This window comes from Melanerpes formicivorus, unplaced genomic scaffold (genome assembly GCF_026170545.1).
Source record: "Melanerpes formicivorus ecotype bairdi unplaced genomic scaffold, bMelFor1.0.p_v2 SCAF_285, whole genome shotgun sequence".
NCBI lineage: Eukaryota > Metazoa > Chordata > Aves > Piciformes > Picidae > Melanerpes > Melanerpes formicivorus.
In genome coordinates this window covers 243,354-270,116 of record NW_027142637.1, presented here as the reverse complement: position 1 = coordinate 270,116, position 26,763 = coordinate 243,354, and the positions used below count along the sequence as shown (strand labels likewise).

Here is a 26,763-nt window from a genome sequence, read left to right as displayed (position 1 = left end):
AGGGTAGTGTGTGGCTCTGGGGCCAGTGAAAGGATGCAACTAAATAATATAGGCTGTTTTCTTGCTTGTTCCTGAAGGTGATTGAAGAATGCATATTAAAAGGCAGAAGACATGGCAGGGCTGGGCAAGACTAAATACTTGGAAAGGTCTAAAGTAAGGAGAAGATACTTTAATTTAATGAAGATGTTTTGATCTAGTTGAAGCCACTGGATGACTGAAATCTTGCAAGGTTTTAAAAAGGGCAAGTTGTTAGCAGGGGGAAAAGCTGTCTTATAATGAACTTCTCATACATGATTATGAAAACACTCAGTGCACTGTTTTGCATTTATGAAACTGACAGCAAAAAAAGCTAACAACACCCTCCAGTTCTAACTTCATTACTGAACTCTGTTTCCTGCCATTAGCACTTGGAAGAAAAATGGGTAGTTTAACCCTAAGCTACATCCTGTGCTTTGTTCTGCCTTTCTTTAAGGTTGGCAGTTTCAAAGGTAGCAGGGATAGCAAAGTCCTAGTCCAATTCAGAAGCACAGTCTCTGTCTTTGTGGGGTTCAGGCAGTATTTCCTCTCCCTGGGCTGAAAGGAGCACTTGGACCATTTCATTGTTTTCTTCATCCAGCTAAGTTTAACATTTACCAAAGCACTACATTTATAGGTTCATGAGACAAAGAGGAATTCTACTATAGATACTTTCCCCAGTTCCTAAAGACTCCTCAGTCAAGTACACTTTGTCCTAGCTTCATCATCATCATCTGCCTACACAAGCAATCCCCTTTTTCAACATTCAGGAAGCAAACTTTCAATGTTTACAATCATAGCCTGTCTTTACCCAAGTACACAGTTATTAAGTAAATGATGACTAGTCCTTGAAGTAGTTTAATGACTCAGAGCAATGAAACAAGGCACAAAGATGGATTTCTCTGGAACTTAGTATCCTGTCTCCTCTCTTCCCCCCCCTTTCCTTAATATTTCCTTATCTTGATTTAAAATATACATATATAAAATTATAGTGTGTTCTATCTAAACCCTAGTGACAGATCCCAGAATTTAACCCATGAATAAATTACTATCACAGAACAATCTCTCTATTTTATGTGTGGAAGCATTCTGTACCATTAATTTGTCCTGTCAGTAAGTGATGCATGCTGGGGTTTTAATCATATAATATCAAAAAGGATCCAACATTTGAACACTCAACTGTAAAAGCTCCACCATACAGCACTGAGAATGCCGAGCAGTGAAAGCTAAACTTTTCCTAAGGAAAAAGGCTTTATGAAAAAGAGATTCTGGAAGCTTTTATTTGCATGCATTTGGTAGCTGGCTGTGTCATTTCACTTTTAATGTCTCCTTAAAATTTAGCTCAGGTAACATTTACAGTTTTTATGACTAAGCACAACAGAATTCTTGCGATTTTCTTCTACATGATAGAATCACAGTATCACAGAATATCTTTGGTTGGAAGAGACCTTCAGGATCACAGAATCACAGAATTGTCTGGGGTGGAAAGCACCCCAAGGATCATCTAGTTCCAACCCCTCCTGCCATGGGTTGGACTCAATGATCTCAAAGGTCTTTTCCAACCTGGTCTGGTCTGGTCTATTCTATTCTATTCTATTCTATTCTATTCTATTCTATTCTATTCTATTCTATTCTATTCTATTCTATTCTATTCTATTCTATTCCATTCCATTCCATTCCATTCCATTCCATTCCACTCCACTCTATTCCATTCTATTCCATCCTATCCTATCCTATCCTATCCTATCCTATCCTATCCTATCCTATCCTATCCTATCCTATCCTATCCTATCCTATCCTATCCTATCCTATCCTATCCTATCCTATTGCCCAGAGCCACATCCAGCCTGCCCTTAAAAACATCCAGGGATTTGGCTTCCACCACCTCCCTGGGCAACCCGTTCCAGTGTCTCACCACCCTCATGAGGAAGAACTTCTAAACTTCCAAAATCATCTAGTCTAACCTTTGCTCCACCACTGCAAGGTCACTGCTAAAACATGTCCCTAACCATCAGGTCCACACAGTTCAAATACCTCCAGGGATGGTAACTCCACAACCGCCCTGTCCAGAGAGAGAAACAGACCAAATGTAGTGATGGCAAACACGTGCCATTTGCTCTGCAGAAACCTTAAGAAACACATTAATGGTAGTTTGTGTTCATAAAAGAAAATTTCCACACAGGTGATTTTTGCCTTTAAGCAGTGCTTTGATGAAGAGGAAAACATAACTCTGGAAGAGTACGTGAGAAATTTAACAAGACAGGGAGACGGAGGTGGGGCGTAGGACTTGAGATACTGGGCTGCCTTTATCAGTTCAGGGTGCAGTTTAATTACCAAAGCATCTTTGTGTGAAATTCTGGTGATAAAATATGCAGCTTGATTAATAAAGTATGCAAAGTTTCAGAAGGTATGGCATTCCATTCACCCAGTGAATTACACGGCAGAGCAGGAGAGGCTCACAGCTGGATGTATAAATTTCAAAGGTGGATCAGCCAAGTGTGCATCTTCATTTCAAAAGAATTCTTCAAATGCCAGTTAAAATTCAGCACATCCCTTGGCTATTAAGCTATGCAATTTGATCTACAAACCTCTGAACAATGAAACTTAGAAGGATATTCCACACTGCATCAATGCAGCAAATCAGAACTGGCTTTATTGCTGAAATAATCGTGGCAACATATCACAAGTGGACAGCAAATCAAGAAGTTTAAATAAGTCATATTCCAACCAGCTTTTACACTCAGGACATAGTTCCACCACTGCAGACCAAAGTTTGAAGCTTCAGCATTCTTTTCCATCACTATTAGGAAGACCTCACTGAGGTCTGCTGAAACCTCACCTGGAATACCGTGTCCAGCTCTGAAGCCCTCAACACAGCAAAGACATGGACCTGATGGAAGAGGGTCATGAAAATGATCAGGAGATTGGAACACCTTTGCTACAAGGACAGGCTGAGGGAGCTGGAGTTGTTCAGCCTGGAAAAGAGAAGGTTCCAAGAAGACTTTCCAGTACCTGAAAGGGGCCTACAAGAAGGCTGCAGAGGGACTGTTTGCAAAGGTTTTGCAGTGATAGGACAAGGATCAATGGTTTGAAATTAAAAAGCAGATTTAGATTGGATGTTAGGAACAAGTTCTGCACCATGAGGCTGGTGGAACACTGGAGCAGGTTGCCCAGGGAGGTAGTTGAGGCCCTATTCCTATTCAAGGTTGGGGTTGACAAGGCTCTGAGCAACATGATCTAGATGAGGATATCCCTGCTGACTGCAGGGGATGGTTGGACTAGATGACCCTTGGAGGTCCCTTCCAACCTAAATCTTTTTATGATTCTATGATTACAGACCTCCTTTTGCCTTCAGCAGGCACTAAACAAGTATGTGGGATGTTTGTAGAAGTACAGTGGGAGAGAAAGAACTGAGCAAGTTCCAAAGAAGCTAAATCAGGTAAAGGAGAAAAGGATGAAATTGTTAGCTCAACTGGCTAGCTAGGTATCTTAGTAATCATGAACCAAGTTGACTCCACAGTTTATTCAAGGACATGTTTAATTAATTTTATTCATTAATTTATTGCAGATTTGTATTTCAAGCTTCTTTCACCCTCATTCTTTAGAAGGAAGATATGGAGCAGGAGGTATGTGAAGTATGCATATAGGATTCCAGGAGACACTTTGCACTTCTCCATATCCTTCTATTTTAGAGCACAACACACTTAGTGGATGCTTAAGCTAAGATGGTGTAATGTCTTATGACCTTCACAGTCCTCATTCAGAGAGCTACTGAATTCACTTTAACAATTTTATCAGGCTGAAATTATGTTATAATGAGGATTTCTTTCTCCTCTCATCACTCCCTTGGGAAAGCAATGGGACAGTACAATGTGATCAAAGCTCTGCAGTTGAAGCTGATAGAGAAAAATGAAGCAAAATGCTGTGGTTGCTTAGAAACTTGTAAAAGTTTTGCTCCAATACTCAGTGTCCTTTGTCAGTGAATGATTAATGAGCATGCAGTGTTTGTTTACTGCAGGAAATTAAGGCAGTAAATAAAAGCACTATCACTTTTATTTATCAGAGCAGACTCTACAAGGACAAAGAGCCAGAAATCTGAGATGAGAACAGAGAGCAAGAAAATCACTTTATGAATTGTTTGATGCTCTATCACTATGAAATAGATGGGTTTAAATGACATGTTGCACTCATAAGAATTGTTTGATATGAAAAAGGGACATTCTGGTATAAAAGCCAACTCCCCACATTTTCTTTGGGAAGAGGCCGCTGCTAGACACACTGCACCAAGAATAGTGTGGACAGCAGGAGCAGGGAAATCATAATGCCCCTGTTATCAGCACTGATTAGGCCACACCTTGAGTCCTGTGTCCAGTTCTGGGCCCCTCAGTTTAAGAAGGACATTGAGACACTTGAATGTGTCCAGAGAAGGGCAACGAGGCTGGGGAGAGGGCTCAAGCACAAGCCATATGAGAGGCTGAGAAAGCTGGGATTGTTTAGCCTGGAGAAGAGGAGGCACAGGGGAGACCTTACTGCTTTCTACAACTACATGAAGGGTGGTTGTAGCCCAGTGGGGGTTGGTCTTTTCTCCCAGGCATCCAGCACCAGAACAAGAGGACACAGTCTCAAGATGCACCAGGGCAGGTTTAGGCTCGAGGTTAGGAGAAAGTTCTTCACAGAGAGAGTTGTTAGCCATTGGAGTGTGCTGCCCAGAGAGGTGGTGGAGTCACCATCCCTGGAGATGTTCAAGAGGGGATTGGACGTGGCACTTGGTGTCATGGTCTAGTAGTCATGAGGTCTGTGGTGACAGGTTGGACTTGATGATCTTTGAGGTCTTTTCCAACCTTGGTGATTCTGTGATTCTATGAAAGGATGCAGTGAAAAGAGCCCAGCAGAACTCTGGTTCTGCATAGAGACTTTCAAGGAGTCAGTCATAGGAAAAACATCCCTGGACAAGACTAAGAAAAAAATAATATAGATAGGATTCCTTAATAATCATCCTTATCATCTAAATCCTGGAAAACAAAACTGCAGCTAAGTTCTTTAGGTTTTTGATCTTCGACAAGTTTGGGATGATATTAAACAATCAAAACATTGTATTACAGGGTATCCTACCTACATCAGGCTGCTGGGGGGATCAGCAGTATCTACTTTCAAAACTGGCCATTCTGATGTGGCCTGCCTGTATCCCACTTGTAAACAAAACTTCACTTACATTCATTCCAATGTAAACTACACTCATTATTACAAACATCCATAAAACCATTAGGAAGGAATTGCCGCTGGATTACACATTTGGGACAGAGAGATTGATGCTTAGCTATGCAAACTGAAAACTTAAAGTTGAGGCTAGTAAACAAAGAAAAGTGGATAACATCTACAGATTTTGACAATTTGTGGGACACTCAATTCTCCAAGATTTGCTTAACAAACTTTTCTTTACGTTGCTGTGCTCACTACCAGCAAGCTACTCAGTCACCTCCACAGGAGCATGTTCTATCTAGAGAAGGTTATGTGTTCAGTGCTTTATTCAATAACTGTTGTGACAGGCTTTTTCCTGCTGTCTCATGTATTTCTCCTACCATGGCTCTGTATAGGATTATTGAGCACACAGTACATTCACTCAATGTATTTTGCCCCTCTTTTCCTCTTTATTCCAGTTTTATTTATGTTGTGGTAATTGCAGCTGGAATACATGCACTTGGGATTTCTGTTAACAGCTCCCACCGTGCTGTTTGAAGGAGTTTTGCCTCAGTAAAAGCAGCAGATTGAGCTTTCTGTCAGACATGTCATAAGAAAAATACAGCTTACAACATTCCTAGGCTGGCAGTGGACAAAATTACATACGTAGCTGTCACCTCTTACATCTCCCCAAAGCTTTTGTGTTATCAAATGAAGCATCTGTGACAGCTCTGCCTGATTAATAGTGGAAACAATATGTAAACAAGGTTCAGCATCTCCCTGTAATGCAACAACTCTTAACTAGGAGCAGTTCTGAAATGGTTAAACTGAGCACATCTTTCCCACTGCTGCTCTTCCTGCAACAGCTCTACAAGTTCTATTATGGAGCCTTTGAAAGAAACCCAAAGAGTGTATCTGTACACATTGACAATAAATGATCTCAGAGGTCTTTTCCAGACCTTCCAGGTTAGTTCAGTTCTATTCTATTCTATTCTATTCTATTCTATTCTATTCTATTCTATTCTATTCTATTCTATTCTATTCTATTCTATTCTATTCTATTCTATTCTATTCTATCCCATCCCATCCCATCCCATCCCATCCCATCCCATCCCATCCCATCCCATCCCATTCCATTCTAAAGAGCATTCTAACCTAAGCCATTCTGTGATTTGCTCCTCAGCATTTTAATATAGAATATAGCCAGGCTGAAAAATATATGTACCAGCTTGACTAGGAAAAGTCAGTCACATTAATAGTTTCTAAAGGCATTAATATTTCCATCTAGATGAGATTCATTCTAGGTGAGCTAAGCTTACATCTTGAGAATCACATTCCTGGGTGCTCTGATTTTCTTCCTTTCTTGAGGCCAGGTGAAGATGCTCTTTCTCTGCTGAGGCATTTCGCTGGACATGGAAAACAACAAAGAAAATGAAATAAAATAAAGAGTTAAAAGAGATAAATTTCAAACAAGTCACATTTGAAAAAAATCAGGAAAACAACAATAACAAACTCCCCACAAAACCACAAAAAACACCAGAGTTCAGATACTGTAAATTGCCAGCTACTTTATATTCTGCATCTCCAGCAAGTTTCATAGAGGGTAAGATTTAATGTACATTCTCATTAAAGCAGAGCATTGCAAAGGATTACTTCCATAGAAGTAATCGAGGCTATATCTGAAAACTGACCAAGCCAATGTGATTTGGTGGTGGATTTACTTTGCTCCTAAGCAAGATTGGAATGAAACACAAGTTATATTACATTTTCTTTTGTGCAAATATTTGGATGGAAGGGGGAGGAAAAGGCAGGGGGGAAGGCATTTTTAGAACTCCTCTTCTTCTCAATCTTGTGGATTCTGGGAGAGCTTTAGGCCCTGAGTTGAAGTTATTTATAAACTGCTTTAGCTCACTTCAGCTTTCTGCGGTATCTGCCCTCTGGGACCTCACATCCTTGTGAGCTGGCAAAGCGTGTTCTGTTTTGTGCCTTTCACTCACCTCCCATTCCAGATGGACTGCTAGATGGGGCAGCTACTACACAACCCAAGCTGACACTGCTCTGCACATCCTGAGTTGTAGTTTAAAACCCCACCACACCTAACAGAACAGAGACCAAGAAAGTGTCCTGCTGGGTCCCCTAGATTTGAGTTCTGTCCTTATGGCCAGAACGCCACAGTTCTTTCTTCCATCTTCTGTAGGTACTCTTAATGTATAACATTTTGAGACTGATTTCTTACATGGAAAAAAAAAAGGGGGAGAGGGGAAAATGAAATAAAAAACATTGTGAAAGCTCCTCTGTGTGCTGCTGCTGCTGTGGGAGATTTTGAGGGAGGTTTTGTGAACAAAATCCTTTCTTATTAAGAATAATCTCTTCTAATAAAAGATGAATATGCTACTGTTTGTCTGAATAAAGCATATTTACTAGACTGACAGCTTACTGATAAAAATGCCATCAAATGTTCCAGAGTGAAACGATTTGGAAACCGGTGCTGAACTCCTTCCCAATTTGCTTACAGTTTTCTGAACCCTCCTCAAAGCTTTTCAATACAGGATTTTTAACATGTGAATATTTCTTCAGGGATCATCAACCTTTTCATCTTTTTTTCTTTAAAATAACTTAGAAATCACCACATATTTCTGGTGAGCCCTTGCAAGCTTGACTAATCACCAAGCTTTGCATTTCAGAAGGTTGAAATAGGCAAAAAACGTTTGCAGTGTATTTACCCTATCTGTTTGCAGACAGAGCTAGACTCCATCAGGGTGCACTTTGCTTGCAGCAAAACTTGCAGAATGCTTCTGACAGAGGATCAAACCAAAATCATTATTTCTTTGAGTTCTTTCCCAAAGTCTGCACTGGGATGAATCATGGAGCCCAATTCTTCATGCCTTTGAAATGTCCTTCAGTCATGCTTTATACATAGTTTATTTTCTAACATCAAACAAATTTTCTTCTCAAAGCATGCATTGTTATTATTGTAATATCCTCATCTTAACTGCAAAATGAAACTGCAAAGCTTTCATAAGATGCTTTGACTTTGATGGGCAGTTCAATTCTTTCCTATATTACAGGCAGTCTTAACAGATCTTTCTTCTTCCCACATGGCTTTTGGCATGAGTGCACAACTCTTAGTGCACAACTGTCTCTAGTCGGTGTTTGTTCCCATGAGATGCCAGAGTGCTACTGACAGAACTGCTTGCCAGGTGACCTGCCAACATAAACATGGGTTTCATCAACACATTTTGGTCCTGTTACTTAGACTCTCATATGTTATTCTTTTCTACACTAAGGCCTTCTACTAGTGACATTCAATTTCCACATTACAAAAAAATATGTGTGTTTTAGGATACTCATGCTGATCTAACAAGAAGAATGCACAGCATTTTGAATGGAAGCAAAGTGAGTGATTTCTGCCAGAGTGTAAGTTCCTGATAGTGAAGGACCAAAAGACCCAACTCTATGTGACCCTTGGATCCATGATATTTTTTCTCTCATAATGGGCAATGTTGTGATATTCATATCCTACTTTGATAAACTTTAAAAGCAGAAGTCACTAGATTTTGCCCAGGAGCATATTTTTCACTATTGAAGGCTTCACTGGCCTGATCTACGATCAAATGCTACCTGCAGGGAAGGCTGTCTCTGATGTGCCTGTTGTGCCTGGCTGCACTTCTTGACATTCGCCTGGCACACTGAGTGTGGCCAGTCTCAGAGACCTCCCTGATCTGGGAGGTGCTTCCATTCACCAGCCTCCACAGAGGGCACTAACAGATGGTCTGCAAGGGGCTACAGATAGGAAACAATCAAGGCCTGAGTCATCCCCATTTCTCAGCTCACCCAAACAGTTTGTATTCTTCTGGGAGAGGTTTTATTCCTCTGGGATGGAAACAGCTTATTGTAGTGTCTGGGAAACCCCAAATGCTCAAAGATTTGTAGCACTTACTGTGAAAACTTAGAGCAGTTTTGTATGTGGCAGGTGGATGAAGCTGTCAGAGCATTTCTGGGCAAGGTGTATAGTGCAAGAGCCAGAATTATCTCCTTCCCAGAGTCAGTTCTGTCTGACAGCTCCTGGAAGCCAGGGACTTTGTGTATCACACACATGGGCTAACTGCCACGTAATGCTTTGCTTATTTATCCAACGTGAACAAAGTGTCAATCCTCTCACCTTCTCCTTCCCTATTCCTTTTTGAGCAGCATCATTTGCATTACAGAAGTTTACAGCAGCATTTTGGATGGTGTGATAGACTCTTGGACACCCTGCTAGCTCCCCTTTGCAAACAGTCCTTCTGCAGCTTCTTTTAGGCTCTCCTCAGATACTGGAAGGCTGCTATTAGGTCACCTTGAAGCAGTCTCTTCTCCAGGCTGAACAACCCCAGCTCCTCAGCCTGTCCTTGAGCAGAGGTGTTCCAGCCCCCTGATCATTTTTGTGCCCCTCCTTTGGACCCACTGCATCAGGTCCATGTCCTTCCCATGTTGAGGTCTCCAGAGCTGGACACAGTACTTCAGGTGAGGTCTTACCAGAGAAAAGTGGCAGAATCACATCTTTTGATCTGCTGCCCGTGCTTCTTCTGATGCACACCAGGATGCCATTGGCCTTCTAGGCCAATATATATAGGCATATATTTGTCTGTGTTTACAGAACAGTAACCCACTTTTCTGTGTTGCACAGTTGATATCATTTAATGATAATTGGGAAAGACATAGCTCAGGTTTTATTTCTATTTAATGCCCATAGTTATGTTTATATAGGGTAATTCTTCTCAAAGGACTGCCAATCCTGCAGTGTACCAGATCTTTAAACTTCCACATGTTATTTCTTAAGCAAACAGAATGGTGCTTATTTGGATGGATACAGGTCCCTGTCAGGGGAAGCAAGGGAAATCCATCCCAGCCCTCTCCTCCTCTTCTGTTGCCCTTGCATAATAAGTATGAGGCCCTGCAGGCCAAGGGCAATGTGGATGAGAGGGCTGAGGAGCAGCCATGTGGGGAGATGCCTAAGGCCAAGCAGTCCCCACCAACTATAACGACCAGCGCCATGAAGTAAAAGAGAAGGGTTATAGTTGTTGGGGTCTCACTCCTGAGGGGTACTGAGGGACCCATATGTTGTCCCAACCCATCCCATAGGGAAGTTCTGTGATTCTGTGATTATTTACTTATTTTCTTCTTTTTCACTATATTCTATGATTCTGTATTCAAATATCTTTAAGGTAAAATCCAGCTGCTCACCACAAATGAAGTTTTGCGAAGAGCTAGAACAACCTCACTCCCATCAGAGGTGAAAATTGTTACCATGGATAATCAAAGATCACATTTGTTTTTTTTCCCCCCACACATTTCACATGCACTTGTGCTGGATTTAATGGGATTTCTTTGAGATGAACATTCACAATAACCTCAAGTGGCTGAACATCCATCCCAGAGAAAGGACTTCCACATGTTATTTCTTAAGCAAACAGAATGGTGCTTATTTACTTATTGTCTTCTTTTTCACTATATTCAACTATCATAAAGGTAAAACCCAGCTGCTTACCACAAACGATCAGAAGTTTTGCAAAGAGCTGGAACAACCTCACTCCCATCAGAAGTGAAAATTGTTTCCATGGATAATCAAAGATCACATTTGCCTTTTCTCCCCCCACACATTTCACATGCACTTGTGCTGGATTTAATGGGATTTCTTTGAGATGAACATTCACAATAACCTCAAGCAGCTGAACATCCATCAGAGAGAAAGGACGTGTTCTTTCAAATAGATCATTTGGGATGATAGATGACATATTTAGCTGTTAATTTCCTGAATCATCCTTTTCATAACAGTACTGCAAGTGCAGAAACTTCCCCTCACACATGCAGCCACACTCAGCAGTATGTTTTGTTGGACATCACATGTACATTATTGTTTTAAATGTTTTAAGTGGGTCCTTTCACTCTTGAAAAAAAAAAAAAACTACTCTAAGAAACATAAATATAAAATTCCAATGTCTCAGTTGTCAATATCTTCAAACATTCCCATTAGAGCTATGTTAGACCTAATACTAACCCAGCAAAATTTTGGCTTGGGTGTATCATTTGCAGATGACACCAAGTTGGGAGGAGATGTTGATCTGTTAGAGGGTAGAAGGGCTCTGCAGAGGGACCTCGACTGACTGGACAGATGGGCAGAGTCCAACAGGATGGCATTCAACAAGCCCAAGTGCTGAGTGCAGCACTTTGGCCACAAGAACCCCATGCAGAGCTACAGGCTGGGGTCAGAGTGGCTGGAGAGTGGCCAAACAGAAAGGGACCCAGGGGTGCCGATTGACAGCCGCCTGAACATGAGCCAGCAGTGTGCCCAAGTGGCCAAGAAGGCCAATGGCATGCTGGCATGCATCAAGAATAGTGTGGCCAGCAGAAGCATGGAAGTCATTGTGCCCCTGTACTCAGCACTGGTTAGGCCACACCTTGAGCCCTGTGTCCAGTTCTGGGCCCCTCAATTTAAGAAGGACATTGAGACACTTGAATGTGTCCAGAGAAGGGCAACAAGGTTGGGGAGAGGCCTCGAGCACAAGCCCTATGAGGAGAGGCTGAGGGAGCTGGGGTTGTTTAGCCTGGAGAAGAGGAGGCTCAGGGGAGACCATATTGCTCTCTACAACTACCTGAAGGGTGTTTGTAGCCAGGAGGGGGTTGGTCTCTTCTCCCAGGCAACCAGCACCAGAACAAGGGGACACAGTCTCAAGCAGTGCCAGGGGAAGTTTAGGCTTGAGGTGAGGAGAAAGTTCTTCCCAGAGAGAGTTGTTAGCCATTGGAATGTGCTGCCAAGGGAGGTGGTCAAGTCACTGTCCCTGGAGGTGTTCAAGAGGGGATTGGTTGTGGCACTGGAGCCATGGTTTAGTCATGAGGTCTTGGGTGACAGGTTGGACTTGATGATCTTTGAGGTCTCTTCCAACCTTGGTGATTCTGTGATTCTGTAAATGTGTAAGCCTGAGATGTATTAACAATTTACTGTGGGGGATTTTCATGCATGTTCTGTGTACACGGCAAATCTACTGTCTATAGTTTTGGGTGATGAGAACTTGTGCAGTTACAAGAAAGATTCATGCTAAAAAAGATGGTTGTTACTTTCTGCAGATAACAGAACTGAGTCCTGCAACTAACCTCACAGAGAGGTCTTCTGCAATGTAAGAAAAGCTACTGAAATGTGAGGCCAGATGGCATTTTGACATTAGTTGAAGTGGCACTGCATCATAACACCACCACCAAACCCAGCTCTTCAGCTTTGAGGATCACTGAACACTAACATTTTCCAAATGAGTTCCAATTACAAAAGCACCTGGGCCCAGTAATTTTATGTTAATTCAATGAAGAATGCAACAGCTTTAGCACCATGAGTCTACATAATTTCTCATTCATTACCTGTAGCAATGTAGCCTATTGTTTATCTGCTCTATTTTAGCAGAGGACATCATTGCAAAGTGAATTTAAAGCACACTTGGTTTACATTCTGCCAAACTCAAACAGGTCTTCTATTGTTAAAAATATCCAAACTTGCTAGCCATACAGCAAACTTAAATACAGGATGTTAACATAAATACTAGGCTACATTTTGTGTATTTATAAGACTCTAAAGTCAGAGAATAGTTCAGGTTGGAAGGGACCATAAAGATCACCTAGTTCTAACCCTCTTGCCACAGGCAGGGACACCTTCCACTGGACCAGCTTGCTCAAAGCCCCATCCACCCACCCTGGTCTTGAACACTTCTAAGGAGGGGACATCCACAACTTTTCTAGGCAAGCCTTTTCCAGTGCTTCACTGGAGAAGAACTTCTTCCTTATCTAATATAAATCTACCCTCTTTCAGTTTAAAGTCACTACCCCCTCATCCTGTCACTACATGTCCTTGTAAAAACTCCCTCTCTAACTTTCTTTGGCCCCCTGTAGGTAATGGGAGGCTGCTACGAGCCCATGGAAATGGAAATTGCACCTTGTCAGTAAAAGGCAATATGAGATTTTGGTATTACTGCCAGCAAGTGACACTTTATTCCATAGGAGAAGCCAGCAGAATTGCTGAAATGTTTTTCTTTATGTGATTACCTGTTGGGGTTTTGTTTGTAACCAGGTAGGTGTTCTGTCTCACTTTAATTGTATGGCTGATATGCAAAGAGGAGAAAAATAGCTTTTGAAAAACATTACCCACTCTATGAGTGTATACCAATACGTGAAAGTTTGTGCCTTAAAGAACAAAAACTGAATTATACTTCATATAATCCAGTTAGGTAACTGAAGCAGTGCTATTAGATCTCCATCTGTTTGCACAGCTTTTGTTAATCCTGCCTTTTATAGGTAAGAGAAATGCTCTATGGCTATATGATTCTCCTTTCAAGTCAACTGGGCTAATGATACAAACATTTTCTGAAGGCTAGTGCTGCCTCTAATGATATAGAGTGTGAGCTGTAAATATGTCTACAAGTACCTGAAGGGAGGTTGGAGCCAGGTGGAGTTTGGTCTCTTCTCCCAGGCAACCAGCACCAGAATAAGAGGACACAGTCTCAAGCTGCATCAGGGGAGGTTTAGGCTGGATGTTAGGAAGAAGTTCTTCATAGAAAGAGTGATTGGCCATTGGAGTGGGCTGCCCAGGGAGGTGATGGAGTCACCATCACTAGAAGTGTTTAGGAAGAGACTGGATGAGGTTCTTGGTGCCACAGTTTAGTTGATTAGATAGTGTTGGATGATAGGTTGGACTCAATGATCTCAAAGGTCTCTTCCAATCTGGTCTGGTCTGGTCTGGTCTGGTCTATTCTATTCTATTCTATTCCATATTATGTATTTTGAGGACAGTTGACTGCCATGGGAAAGGTGTTGCTAACATGTTAGGGGTTTGGTCCTGCAAAGCCCTGGCCACCGCCACAGCAGTGTCAGTGGGAGCTGAGCATGCTCAATGTCTTATAAAACAGAGTGGAATTCCTGTAGGACATCCCTTACCTCTATTTTTTTTGAAACCCCCAATGAAGCCTTTTCCTGTGACCTCTCTGTTTGGGATTTCCTTTAGACTAATTTCCAATCCTGTCACAGAGTTGAAAGAAAATGTTTTTGTAGTACTACAGGATTGCAGTCCTGAGTTCAGATCTTGTAGCACCACACTTGGGTCACAGGGTTACCATAAAGTTCTACTGCAGACATTTTTATAATTCATCTGCTGGTGTGTTGTTAAGGTCCACAGACAGCTCTGCATAAATTTCTCCAGAGAATTGGACTCTAAAACCCCTTATTTATACCATATAGACCTGCATATTTTGTTGGATATATTTAAAAGCATAAAAATATCATTGCTAAACTACTTTCAAGGCACTTTATTGCACCCAATGCACCTAAAGCTATGTTATATAGATAAAAGGGAAAGTAGAACAACCTCTAAAGTGGCCAGGCAAGGAATTACATTCATTACTGAAGGCTCTGTGAGGTTGGCCTAGAAATACAACTGGATTTGCCATGCAGAGCATCAAGACTTTCTTGAATTATTGTGCTGTTCAAGGACTTGGTAATAGGCTTTGGGCATCATTAATCATTTGCATTTCAATTACAAACTTTTAATGTGTTACTTCTCTAAGTCAAGCAAAAGAATTGGGGGCAATTTGAGAAATAACTGGGTTTGGACATAGTGAAAGCTAGATCTACTTTTCAGGCTGCAAGAGTTGGGACTGTTCAGCCAGGAAAAAAGGTGGCTCTGGGGAGAACTTATAGTAGCCTTCCAGTACCTGAAGGGGGCCTAGAAGAAAGCAGGGAAGGGATTTTTCACAGGAGCTTGGAGTGGTAGGAATGAGAGGAAATGGACTGAAGCTTGAGGAGGGCAGATTTAGACTGCAGATTAGGAAGAAATAAATATAATTCTATATTTTGATAACATGCTTGCATGCCATTAAAACAGCAGATAGAATTATTCATGCGAGCTTGTCTCCATCTTCCTGCTTTTAATTCTCGCTTTTCACAGCATAAATTGAGACCTGTTTGGAACAATGCAGAAGCGTGGACCTGATGACAAACAGCATGCTCAAAATAGCTCTCCTACTGTGGTTTGCAGTAGTCAGTGCCCCTTATTTCACAGATGACAAAGCACCAGTACTATATAGTGAACTGCAGGATCGCTTAATCAGTGGAAATAATAGGAAAGAACTTTGTTTCATTCAGTTGCCCAGGCTGCATTTTTCATAGTTTACCCCACTCAGGGACAATAAGTGAAATATCAGTCAAGTGAAATTAAGAATATTGTGGGAAATTACAGAGATAATTCCACCTCCCAGCAAATACAGGTATTCTTTTAGGTCCTAAACAGGTGAAGTCAGTGAATACGTTTTAGACTGAGCTATCACATGCACTTAAAACATAAGATCTGAACAGATCTAAATCAGCTTGGCAAGTACCTAAAGGGTGGAGGTCATGAGGATGGGGCTGGGATCTTTTCAGGGGTGCCCAGCCACAGTACACAGGGCAAAGGGCACAAACAAGAACACAGGAGGTTTGACTTGAAATTAAGGACAAATGTATTTGCTTTGAGGGTGCTGGCACACTAGACCAGGCTGCCCAGAGAGGTTGTAGAGTCTTCTCGTCTGGAGACTTTCAAAACTCAGCTGGGATGAGCAGATGGGCAAGCTGCTCTAGCTGAGGTAGGGAGGTTGGATTAGATCATCTCCAGGGGTACCTTCCAAACCCCACCAAAAACTACATGAAAAAGTTAAAACATTAAAAATATCCAAGTGCAGAGCAAAGGTACATCATTTGTGCCAGGACTATACTGCAGAGCCCGGGGGGGCTGGACTTGGGGGTTTTATTATGTGCTGTCTACCACCTCAGCATTGAGACATCTCTCTCGAGCTCCTAACATGCTGAGGAAAAAAGCAACCACCAAAACTTCTTCACTAAATAATAGATACAGTTTTAATTTCTGTAAGATGGATCTGGAGATAAGCAGAGCTTATTAATGTCTTCCTTACAGAGATTTAGGCTTTTGTGCTGACATTGGAGATCTCAGATCAGCGTGTGTGATAGAATAAATGGCATATTCTGCAATATCTAGGCCCAATTTTAGCATCTGAGGATGAAGGGTCACATTGACCCAGCTTAATTGTTCTTGGCACTTATGTAACCAATTTACTACCTTTCAACACAGTGTTTATGCAGTAACTTTTTTGTTTCTTGGTAAAATACATCAAACAGAAACTAGCTGATGTGCTTCTCCTGTTTTCGACTCTATAATCACATTGAAACTATTTTATTCAACTCTACTGAGGCAAGTCTAATCTTAAAAACATGAATTGAAATGTTGTTTTTTTCACTTGTTTCTCCCACTTGACTTGCAGTGGGAGTTGCACATTAACCTTTTATTTCTGTCTTTGCAGTTCCCTACTCCAGTGTTGACCACATCACAACAGAAACACAGAGGAAGATGCACCATGGAATCAACAAATCAAGTATATATTTCTCAGGTGTGTATCATAATTTGGAGATAAAGCTGTGCTAAACAAACTCCATGATGAGTTTGAACTATGGTATTACCTTCCCAACTAGAAATTGAGAGGAAGGCAATTTGTTCCCTTCCAGGTTAACATTTCCACAATGGATGGATTGTGAGGGACAGTGCAATGGAATGGTTTTAGCTGACTCTGCTGCCATGTAACTCAGCTGAATGTGAGTGTTGAGGAGGCTGAAGGTCCTAAAAAGTTGAACTGTTACACAGAATCACAGAATAGAATAGAACAGAAATAGAATTAACCAGGTTGGAAGAGACCTTTGAGATCATTGAGCCCAACCTATCATCCAACACTATCTAATCAACTAAACCATGGCACCAAGCACCCTATCAAGTCTCTTCCCAAACACCTCCAGTGATGGTGACTCCACCACCTCCCTGGGCAGCCCATTCCAATGCGCATCATTCTTTCTATGAAGAGCTTCTTCCTAACATCTAGCCGAAACTTCCCCTGGTGCAGCTTGAGACTGTGTCCTCTTGTTCTGGTGCTGAATGTTAGGTGTTGGAAGGGACCTTGAAAGAGCATATTTAGAGTGAGACTTTGGAGCATTTTTCATACACAGCAAACTGACCTGCAGTTAACAGCCACAAAAATGCTGTGACAAATGGTTACCTCTCCAGCCCATTAGCCCATTGTTAATTTGAGAGTTGGACCCTGGGGTAAGGGGCCAGGCCAGCTACTTAGAGTCTGTAACAAAAAAGCAGTGAGGTCAAACAGCTAACAAAATGACAATGATTATAAAGACCATGTCACTAAAACTTCAAAGGGGAATGATACTGGTTTTAAGTTATGGACTAATAAGAGATGCTAGGTGTTTGATTTTTTTCCCCCCCACTTTCCCTTGATTGTACTTAGCTGAAAAAAAAACCCACACGAAAACTAATTTACTATCGAGATAATGTGCTAATAATGAAGACTTCTTTAAAGTAAGCAATAAAAGCAAAGGGCTTCAGCTTTCAATATAATGATCTCTGCTGTTAAATGTTTTTCCAGCATGTAATAAAATTTTATTAAAAATTAGTCACTGAAGAGAAAGGGCTGTTAAAAACTTCCCCTGGAAGCTGTCGGAGGCAACAACAAAAATACACTCAATCTGAAGCAAGTCCTGGAAAGAAGAGATATGAGGAAGAGCTGCCACACTCTTCTGAGTCATCATTGAAAACAATGCAAGACTCTGGTCAGCATCTTAGTTAAACAAAGTGAGAATAAATGGCTGTCAGGTCAAAAACAGCTATAAAAAGAAGAGGAGAGAGACTTAGGTGAAGGAACATGCCACGCTAGTCATTCTTCTGTAATTAAATTACCTTTGATCTCCTTAAAAACAGATTTCTTACTGCATTAGCCTTACAGATACTCATAGCACCTGAGATTTTCATGGTAAATACCATAGAAAGAGATCTACTGTTCCTAACTCTCTTTGCAATTAAATCCTAACATTTTTCAATGCTATTTTAGTCTCATACTGTTTGTGTCTTAGGAAAGGGTTCTACGACTGCGTGTCACTAGTGTGCATTAAGAAATGTGGCTGAGTTTGCATTTAGTAATTGCCTTTTTTAATTATGGTTATTCAGTCCTGGTGCTGAATGCAGTGATCTACAGGTCACTGAAACTGCAGGTCTTGGGGACATCTCATTAACTCTGGTGGAAGCAAAGTGTAGAATCACAGAATCATTTCAGTTGGAAAAGACCTCTAAGATCATCAAGTCAAACCATCGACATAACACCACCATGGTCATTGAACCATGTCCCAAAGTGCTATGTCTACATGTTTTTTTAACACTTGGGTTTGATCCAGGCCAGGATGGCATTGATGTTCTAGGCCTCCTGGGCATACTTCTGGCTCTTGTTCAGCCAGCTGTCCACCAACACCCACGATCCTTTTCCACCAGGCTGCTTTCCAGCTGCTCTTCCCCAAGTCTGCTCAGTATCTATGCACTCAGGATAACTGTGAGCTTGAATTTAACCTAAAGACATTATTTATGTACCAACACAGAAAACTCAGCCTCTGAATTTCATATATGACAAATAAAAAATAATTTTCAGACTCTACTTTGCTATTGACCAACTTTCCAGACTTGTACCTCCTTTGAACAGTCTCACAAGCTCTCCTTGTTCCTGTTCATACAAGAACACTTTCTTAGATATAGGTATAACAAAGATAAAAAGTTCCCCAAGTTTACTTTGATGGGGAATGGATGAAGTACTTATTTGCAGATAAAAGAAGGGTGGCCCACAGTACTTTAACTTCTCTGAAGTTTTACACTGATCATTGTATGCTGGAGTCCAAAATACTCATAATAGATCAAAGACAGAGGCAATGGCTCCTTGCAGCACTTTTTACCACAGAAGTGATGCATTTCCTTGTGAGAACTTTAAGTCTTTTTAAAATGGAGTGGTAGTTCCCCTATTAATCTGTCTTATACACTTCTACAGGAGGACAGTTCTCATTCTTATGCAGCCTGTGTTTCCTTCATCAAGACTAGGACACCAGAGTGACATTCATATCTTCTCTTTCCACCTCTGCTATGTACAAGATGGGAGGGGGTGCTATTCCTCACAGTTTGAATTAATGTGTATTTTCACTCCTAAAACAGTGCAGTTCACAAAATACACAAAAACCTCAGGGCATTTCTAATGAGGGAATTTATCTGGGGAATACATGAAACAATGTTTTTGCATTAAGCAAAACCACTATAGAGCAAAGCAGTCACTATTACTCTGATATGTGTCACTGCATTCTCCATCAGTTCTGTATTCAAGCTTGGTGCTGGAAATAGACCTCTTTTTTTTTGTTGCTGTTTTGCTTCTGTTTCACTTCTGACTGTGGTTTGTCATTAATTTTCCACAGTGCTGCTATAGCATTTTGGTGTATTTAGAGCACAGGCACCTTTACACTGCACATAGTTGAATGGTAGCTGTTATTATGATTTTTTACAATGCATATTTTTAACCTATTTATAAAGAGGAATTAAAACAGAGGGAAAAAAAAGGCATTCCATCTGCTAACTCCATATAAATTCATAGAGTTGTCACACCAAGATAGAGTAAGTGCAGAAGGTGCCTCAAGAGGAAGCTAGTCCCTGAGCTCTGATTCGTGCAACCCACACATCCAACAGCAGGCAGCCTAGGAGATGCCATGGTTGCTATCCATTAGCAGTACCCTTTAAGAACTCAGGTGCTTTGGCACTCCTCTGGAGATTAAAACAGGAAAATGGAGTTTCAGCCTTCCTCCTTTCTATTAGTTTTTCTCTTTCCTCATCACCCCTGTAATGGGAATGGGGAAATGCCACACTGAAAGCCACGTCCAACAGCTCTCAACTAGTTCAGGAGCATTTTCCACTGTCAGAACACAGAATGGTTGCTGCTGCAACATTACGCAGCAAAAGAAACTCTATAGTAAAAATAATTGCCAACAATTCAGAAAGTTAAAGACCTCATAGTTCAGGATTAATGATCAGCCTTCTGGTTATGCTTGGTTTAGTTGTTAGTGTCATAGAACTTGTATGCACAGAGCCCTAAATCCATTTGTAACGGTCAATGCTTTCAGCAGCAGTATTGGTGTTATGACAGGTACATGACAGGTAAAATGGCTTTGGTCTGAAGTATTAGTGCCAATTCAAGTGGTGCATTCTGTATTTTATGTTCTTGCACACTGCAAATATTAACCCATTTAGGACATGTCACAAACCTCAGACTGATCCTGCTTTTGATCCCTTCCAGGGAACTTTCTCTACAATCTAAAGTTAAGGATTTCCCACTAGCCCCCACTCTGCTGAATTCTTAAGCTATCAAGAACAACTTCTTTGCACTGATTCAGGCACTTCTATACTCTGATTTTTTTTTAAACCTGATCTATGCTTCTTTACACCCTTTGCATTGTCTGGGAAGACCAAAGCACCTTCACCAGGAAATCAATTTTTAAAAATGAACCTTCCCCAGAAATGTGGCAATTTGCTTTCCTAATTACCCTTTCTACACCATGTTCTGTGTGTTAAATATCATCTCTAACAAGCACTCAGGTGTTAGGTCATCAGTTATGAGTAAAAATATGCAACCTACTTATTTTCCCTTCCTGCCCCCCCTGCTATTTTTCAAGCAGGAAGCATCCAGGTCCCAGGGATGATTGTCCCCAAGTGATACAGGTATCATGCAATGCTTGACGGTCCCTTCAGTGGATTTAAAATACATTGGACAATTTCTAAAGCAATTTTTAGTCTGGATGAGAATATCTTTCAAATAAGATATTAACCAGAGAAATAATTTATTTCCTGCAGATGAAACTGCTGCTTATCAGGCATGACAAGAGGCACAACTGCTGCTCATCCAAGATTCCCATTTTTCACAAACACAACCATATTTAAACAACCAAACACATTTATACTCACATAAAAAGTACTGCTGCATAAAAATGCATAAGAAAATCTAATTAAAAAAAAACCAAAACAAATATATGGAGAAAACCCTAGTTAGAGTTAGTTGGTCTGAAAGAGGAAGCAAATGGCAAGGAAAAGATACATAAGAATGGATGTCATCGTTACAAAATCCTTCTGTAGTACGGCTCAAGTACAGAGGGTATAATTATGGACTGACTAGGATTCTTTGACAACCTATTTCACAGCAGCAGATTTCAGTGGGTTTATAATCACAGATAATGCACAGATTTATAATAATGAGGTGTCAGTGTGTGGAAGAAGAGGATTGCAGGCCATTATTTTCTCAGACGTTTTCATGGCATATGCCAAGTGGGGAGAAATGTGAGCATTGTCTGTTAAAGAGGCAGTATGACTTATTCAAGCACTTTCCCACACAGAGGACTAAACGCCGCTTCTCCAAAGGCTGGAGCACAGAAATACTGCTATACTTTACTAACAGGAACATTAAACACAAAATCTATATGAATATGACCATAGGAGAAAAAAAAAGGCAAAGTACTCCATGTTTCTGCCAAATATGAATAATGTAATTCCAATTTCTACACTGTATTCCCATTTCTTTTATTGCATTACAGTAACACTTCTAAAACCAATGAGACCTCAAATGCTTTAAAGTGTCTGACCCTACACCAACCCTAAACATGGGCATAGTGGCTTGTTGAGCCTCTCCCTTCTGCACATCTCTGCATTCTGGACAGAGGCACAGACACTTCCACCTTGAAGAGAAGGGCAACAAGAACAAGACAGAGAATTCTACAGCTGCATTAACTAGGAAAAATGTGCTTCTGAGATCCTGGGGCAAAACTCAGACTGCATGACCTACAAAAGAAGTCTGGTCTCCTGCAGAATGCAGAGCCAGTGATCTTAATCTAAATGAGCACTAGTATCCCCATGTGCTGCCACTAATTTTTACAGTGCTTTGTTTGCAGAGGTAGTAATTTTGGGGAATGAAGGTTTCTTCCTGCAAAAGTTATTAAGGAAACAACAGCCTTTCTTGTAAAAGTAAGGATGTGGGATCCAGTTTATAATTATATTCTGTTGTCTGAAATTATATTTCTATTTTAATTACACTCAGATATATTGCTTGCTTGCTTGTTTGGTTCAGACTCTGTGCTAATAGTGAAGAGCAACAGCTGCCATTTACAGATTGTAAAGTGGCTATGAGTTAGCAATTCCTGTTTAGTTTTCAGGAGAGAACTTAAGGAGTCACTCTTTTGCATAAACTTCCTTCTTAACTGAAATCACTGAGTTCTAAATCTACTGTATGTGATGGGTTAATGCCCACCCTGAAAGCACGGTGGGGAGGGCTTGGGAGTGCTTTGCCCTCCCTGCAGCACATTTTCCCCCTGGGAAACTGAATCTGTTCCACTCCCCCTCCCTGCCCAACTAGGGTATAAAAGGGAGAACACTGCAGCCATTAGTTCTCTTTTTTGGCTCCTGCCTTTCCTGGACAAGAGCTACTGTAGCTGCCTTCCTGCTCCTCTACCACATGGTCAGGCCTGATCCTTCTCCCTGATGCCTCCGCGCCTCTTCAGAGAGACTAGTTTTGTACTTTTATTTGTTCCCCCCAACCCCCCACCCCCCCCGCCATCCATCCTTGTTCCTTGCCCTTGTGAACCTTACCTGCTATTGAGATAGATAGATAGATAGATAGATAGATAGATAGATAGATAGATAGATAGATAGATCGATCGATCATAGTATCATAGTATCATTCAGGGTTGGAAGGGACCACAAGGATCATCTAGTTCCAACCCCCCTGCCATGGGCAGGGACACCCCACACTAGATCAGGCTGGCCAGAGCTTTCATTCTCTCTCTCTCTCTCTCTCTCTATATATATATATAGTTTAAAGAACACTCTTTACCTCTCTACTTCCAAGCCAACTCCAAATTATTTCTTGCTGGATTTTCTCCTTCTCTTTCTTCTTTTCCTCTCTGTTGGGAGGGAGGAGGGGGGAGCGAGGGAGGGATTCTCAGCCTTGCCCCCATCTGAGCTCTTAAATCCCAGTTAAGGCTCAAACCACTACAACTGTATCACTTGAATTCACGAGCAGCATGCAACCATGGAGATGAAAATCATCAGCACAGGTGTTAATCACTGTGTATCTTGAGTTCAATAAAATGCTGAGTTGAAACAGTTTTCATCACCATTTTTCCCCCTTTTGCTTTCTCCTTTCCCATTTTACACGATTAGAACATCCTTTATGTTTTCTATTATCAATTATACAGAGCCTTCCTGGCAAATTTGATTTGGTTGTCCCAGACTATTTTGTATTAGTCTTCTTCACTTAAAAAATAGACCCATGATAAGCAAAACCTGACTTGCTGTTTAGTGTTAGATTACCACAAACTCACTATCAGTGCCGAACAGGTAAGTAATCCTATGACTGAACATCCTGCCTTATTTCAGATGTAAATCCATCTTCCTTGTAGATTTGTTATGTAGGCATGGTCCATTTACTAAGTGATAGACAGAAAAAAACAGCAGTAGCTTCCCAACTTTACTAAAAGTTTATTGACATCAGAAACAGGCTTAGAATTACCCTCAAAATTCATCCTAATCTTCCAATGAATTTAAAATCCTCCTTAGTTCCGGTTTGATGCTCTTATAGGGCAAACTTTCAAATAGGTTTGAAAAAATGGAGAGAGAAACCTTACCTTGGTGCCTGTCACTGGGAATGGCACTTTGGAGGCTTTTGTAACTGGGGATGTCAGCTTCTCAGCTGGTTTTGAAGGGATTAGATTCTTAGTGGGAGGCTGATTGTGCAGAACGGAAGACAAGCAAAGCTGCACAGTCTCTTTCAGAGCTTTCAGCTGTGACTCCTGGGAAAAATGAGAAACCATCAGCTCTCTAAAATGTGTTATTATGAACAGAATTGCTTGTTTTCTCTCTTTGCCTTAAACCAAACATTTATGAGCAGTTGCTGCTGCTTCTTATTAATGGAAGAAATTAAGGCTATTTGAAGCAGTGTTTTTTCCCATGGTTAGATTATTGTGGGTTGCACACCAAACTGCCCAGAAAGCCATGGCACTCTTCCCTTTCCTCCATGCAGTTATATCCACATGATTGCAAATAGTTAGCAAATATTATTTTACCTGGAAAGAAACAAACAAACAACAACAACAGCAAATACAATCTACCAAATATCATACAGTATCCAGGTTTTTACACATAATAGTTACAGAGAAGTAAATGTTTGTGGCTGTTGCAAAGACACAGGCTTAGCATGGAGTCTTGTTTACAATGTTCAGAATCGTTGCTGTTGCTCCACGGGGTATAAAGATTGATTGCAATCCAGCAAAGATGACTTCCCCCGTGGGCATATTATGCTGTTGTAGTGTGCAACAACTAAACCATAGGGTTTTTTTGATCTATTAAGAATATTACTGCCCAGCTCCATTACTGTCCATCAAAAACAAACTAAAACTTTTAAATGGTGAAGTGCTTGCGCCTCGTGTTAGATCGCTGCTATTTTACCCACAGAAATGCAACTAGGTGTATTAATGAAGATAGCAGGCTGTCACTGAAATGAGCTGAGACAGTAAGAACAATGAGAAACCCACAGCACTAACAAAATCTCACAGGATATCAAGGGTTGGAAGAGACCCAAAGAGATCATCAAGTCCAACTCCCCTGACAGAGCAGGACTGATAGCAGATAGAATCCAGCACAGGTCACACAGGAACACATCCAGACAGGCCTTGAAAGTCTCCATAGAAGGAAACTCCACAACCTCTCTGGGGAGCCTGTTCCAGTGCTCTGTGACCCTTCAGTAAAGAAGTTCCCCCTTGTGTTGAGGTGGAACCTCCTGTGCTGCAGCTGACATCCATTGCTCCTTGTCCTATCACAGGGAGCAAGTGAGTAGAGCCTGTCCCTTCCCTCCTGATCCCCAGCCCTCAGATATTTATAAACATTTATTAAATCCCCTCTAAGTCTTTTTTCCAGACTGAAAAGCCCCAGGTCCCTCAGCCTCTCCTCGTAAGGCAGTGCTCCAGTCCCCTAATCATCCTTGTAGCCCTCTGCTGGACCCTCTCCAGTACTTGAAGGAGGCTACAAGAAGGCTGCAGAAATACTGTTTGCAAAGGCCTGAAGTGATAGGACGAGGGGCAATAGTTTGAAATGAGAGAAAAGCAGATTTAGATTGGATGTTAGCAACAAGTTCTTTACAATGAGGGTGATGGAACACTGGAACAGGCTGCCCAGGGAGGGAGTTGAAGTCCCATGCCTGAAGATATTAAAAATCAGGCTTGACAGGGCTCTGAGCAACTTGATCTAGTGGAGGGTGTCCCTGCTCACTACAGAAGGAGGTTCCCAGACTAGATGACCTTTGGAGGTCCCTTACAACACAAATCATTTTATGAAGTATTTAATGTTTTACAGCAGATAAACTGAGCTGGAACCAAGGCATATAACAAAGACAGGTAGTAAGGTAGGATCAAAAGACAGCTATGAAAAGACTATTAATGCAGAGCACAATAAGGGAAATCAAAATAATATGAGATGGAATGGTTTGGTTTGGTTGCAAACAGATGAAATTGAATCTCCTTTAAGATGTGTGCAGTGAGGAGGAATGCTAGATTATCATCAAAGAGGACAGCACTTCACATGAATTAGTTATTCAAATGTATGAACCTTGGGCCAGGCTGATATGCCTCTGACCTAATGGCAGTGTAAAAGGGGATGGATTACTTCATCCATCTGACTCCAGGATTTGTTAATTTCTAACTGACAACAGAAGATCTTAGCACAGTTCTTTTCATGTAGTGTGTCTTTACCCCTACACTTTCAAGAAGTGACTGCACAAAGAACATAAATCACCAGCTCACAAAGTCAAAATAAGCTCAAACATCAAACTGTTAAGAGGTAGTAGACTGTCTGATTTTGCTTGAAGGTATGGACTCAGCTTTTACAGCACTATATGAGTCCAGTGCTCCTGGCTAACCACACAGATCTGAAACCACTCTTCCCATCCAGGAATCCCTCTGGCTACTTTCTCATCCCCTCATCTCCCACGCCTGTCACCCAGTAGGCTTGGCTACAGCCAGCCATTTTGCCATTCCAAAGGCAAAACCGGAACAGGTTATTTTGTTTTCATCTTGTGGGTATCAAAATTCCAATTTGACTTTGCTGATAGGAAATGTGCAAATGGGAAGCATGAGAGTACAACTGAAGGGAGCACTATGGGAACCGCGGATGTCAATAACCTTGTGTAGATGTGATTGTGGGGAAAACAGGCTGCTTGCTGATCAAAACACTGTCTTCAGATTTCCCAGACCTGTGTGTACTCTTGTCATGTGTCTGGATTCAGTACAGAATAATTTGGGCTGTGATAATGCCAAAGCTGTCAGTCTTCGAAGGATCCATCATGGGAACTGGAGAAGTGTTGTGTAAAACAGACTTCTGAGGGACGCTAAGTCCACTGTCAGCTCAGAAAAGTCTGATGCCCTCTCAAAGGAAAAACATAAATTAATGCCTATTTATAGGCCCAGTTTGAGATCTGATCACTCAATTATTCATTACTAATAGAGCTCATTGTTCCAAAAATGCACACTGCTTTACATATCACTTCTGTTCCTTCAGCTGAAAGTATGCATGCCAACTGAGGGCATGGATAAGCCACTTTTAACTCTTCTGTT

General features: G+C 41.3%; 1 protein-coding gene across 1 annotated transcript in view; it reads right to left on the bottom strand.

Moving 5' to 3' along the window:
* The window catches only part of LUZP2 (leucine zipper protein 2), a gene marked incomplete at its 3' end in the record, with an annotated part of 166,109 nt that overhangs the window by 8,059 nt on the left and 131,287 nt on the right, over nt 1-26,763 (bottom strand). The window contains exons 9-10 of the mRNA XM_068170101.1: nt 23,785-23,949; nt 6,513-6,599 (exon numbers count right to left, since the gene is read on the bottom strand). Of these exons, the coding sequence (XP_068026202.1) occupies nt 6,513-6,599; nt 23,785-23,949 (252 nt within the window). The remainder of the gene's footprint in view (nt 1-6,512; nt 6,600-23,784; nt 23,950-26,763) is intronic.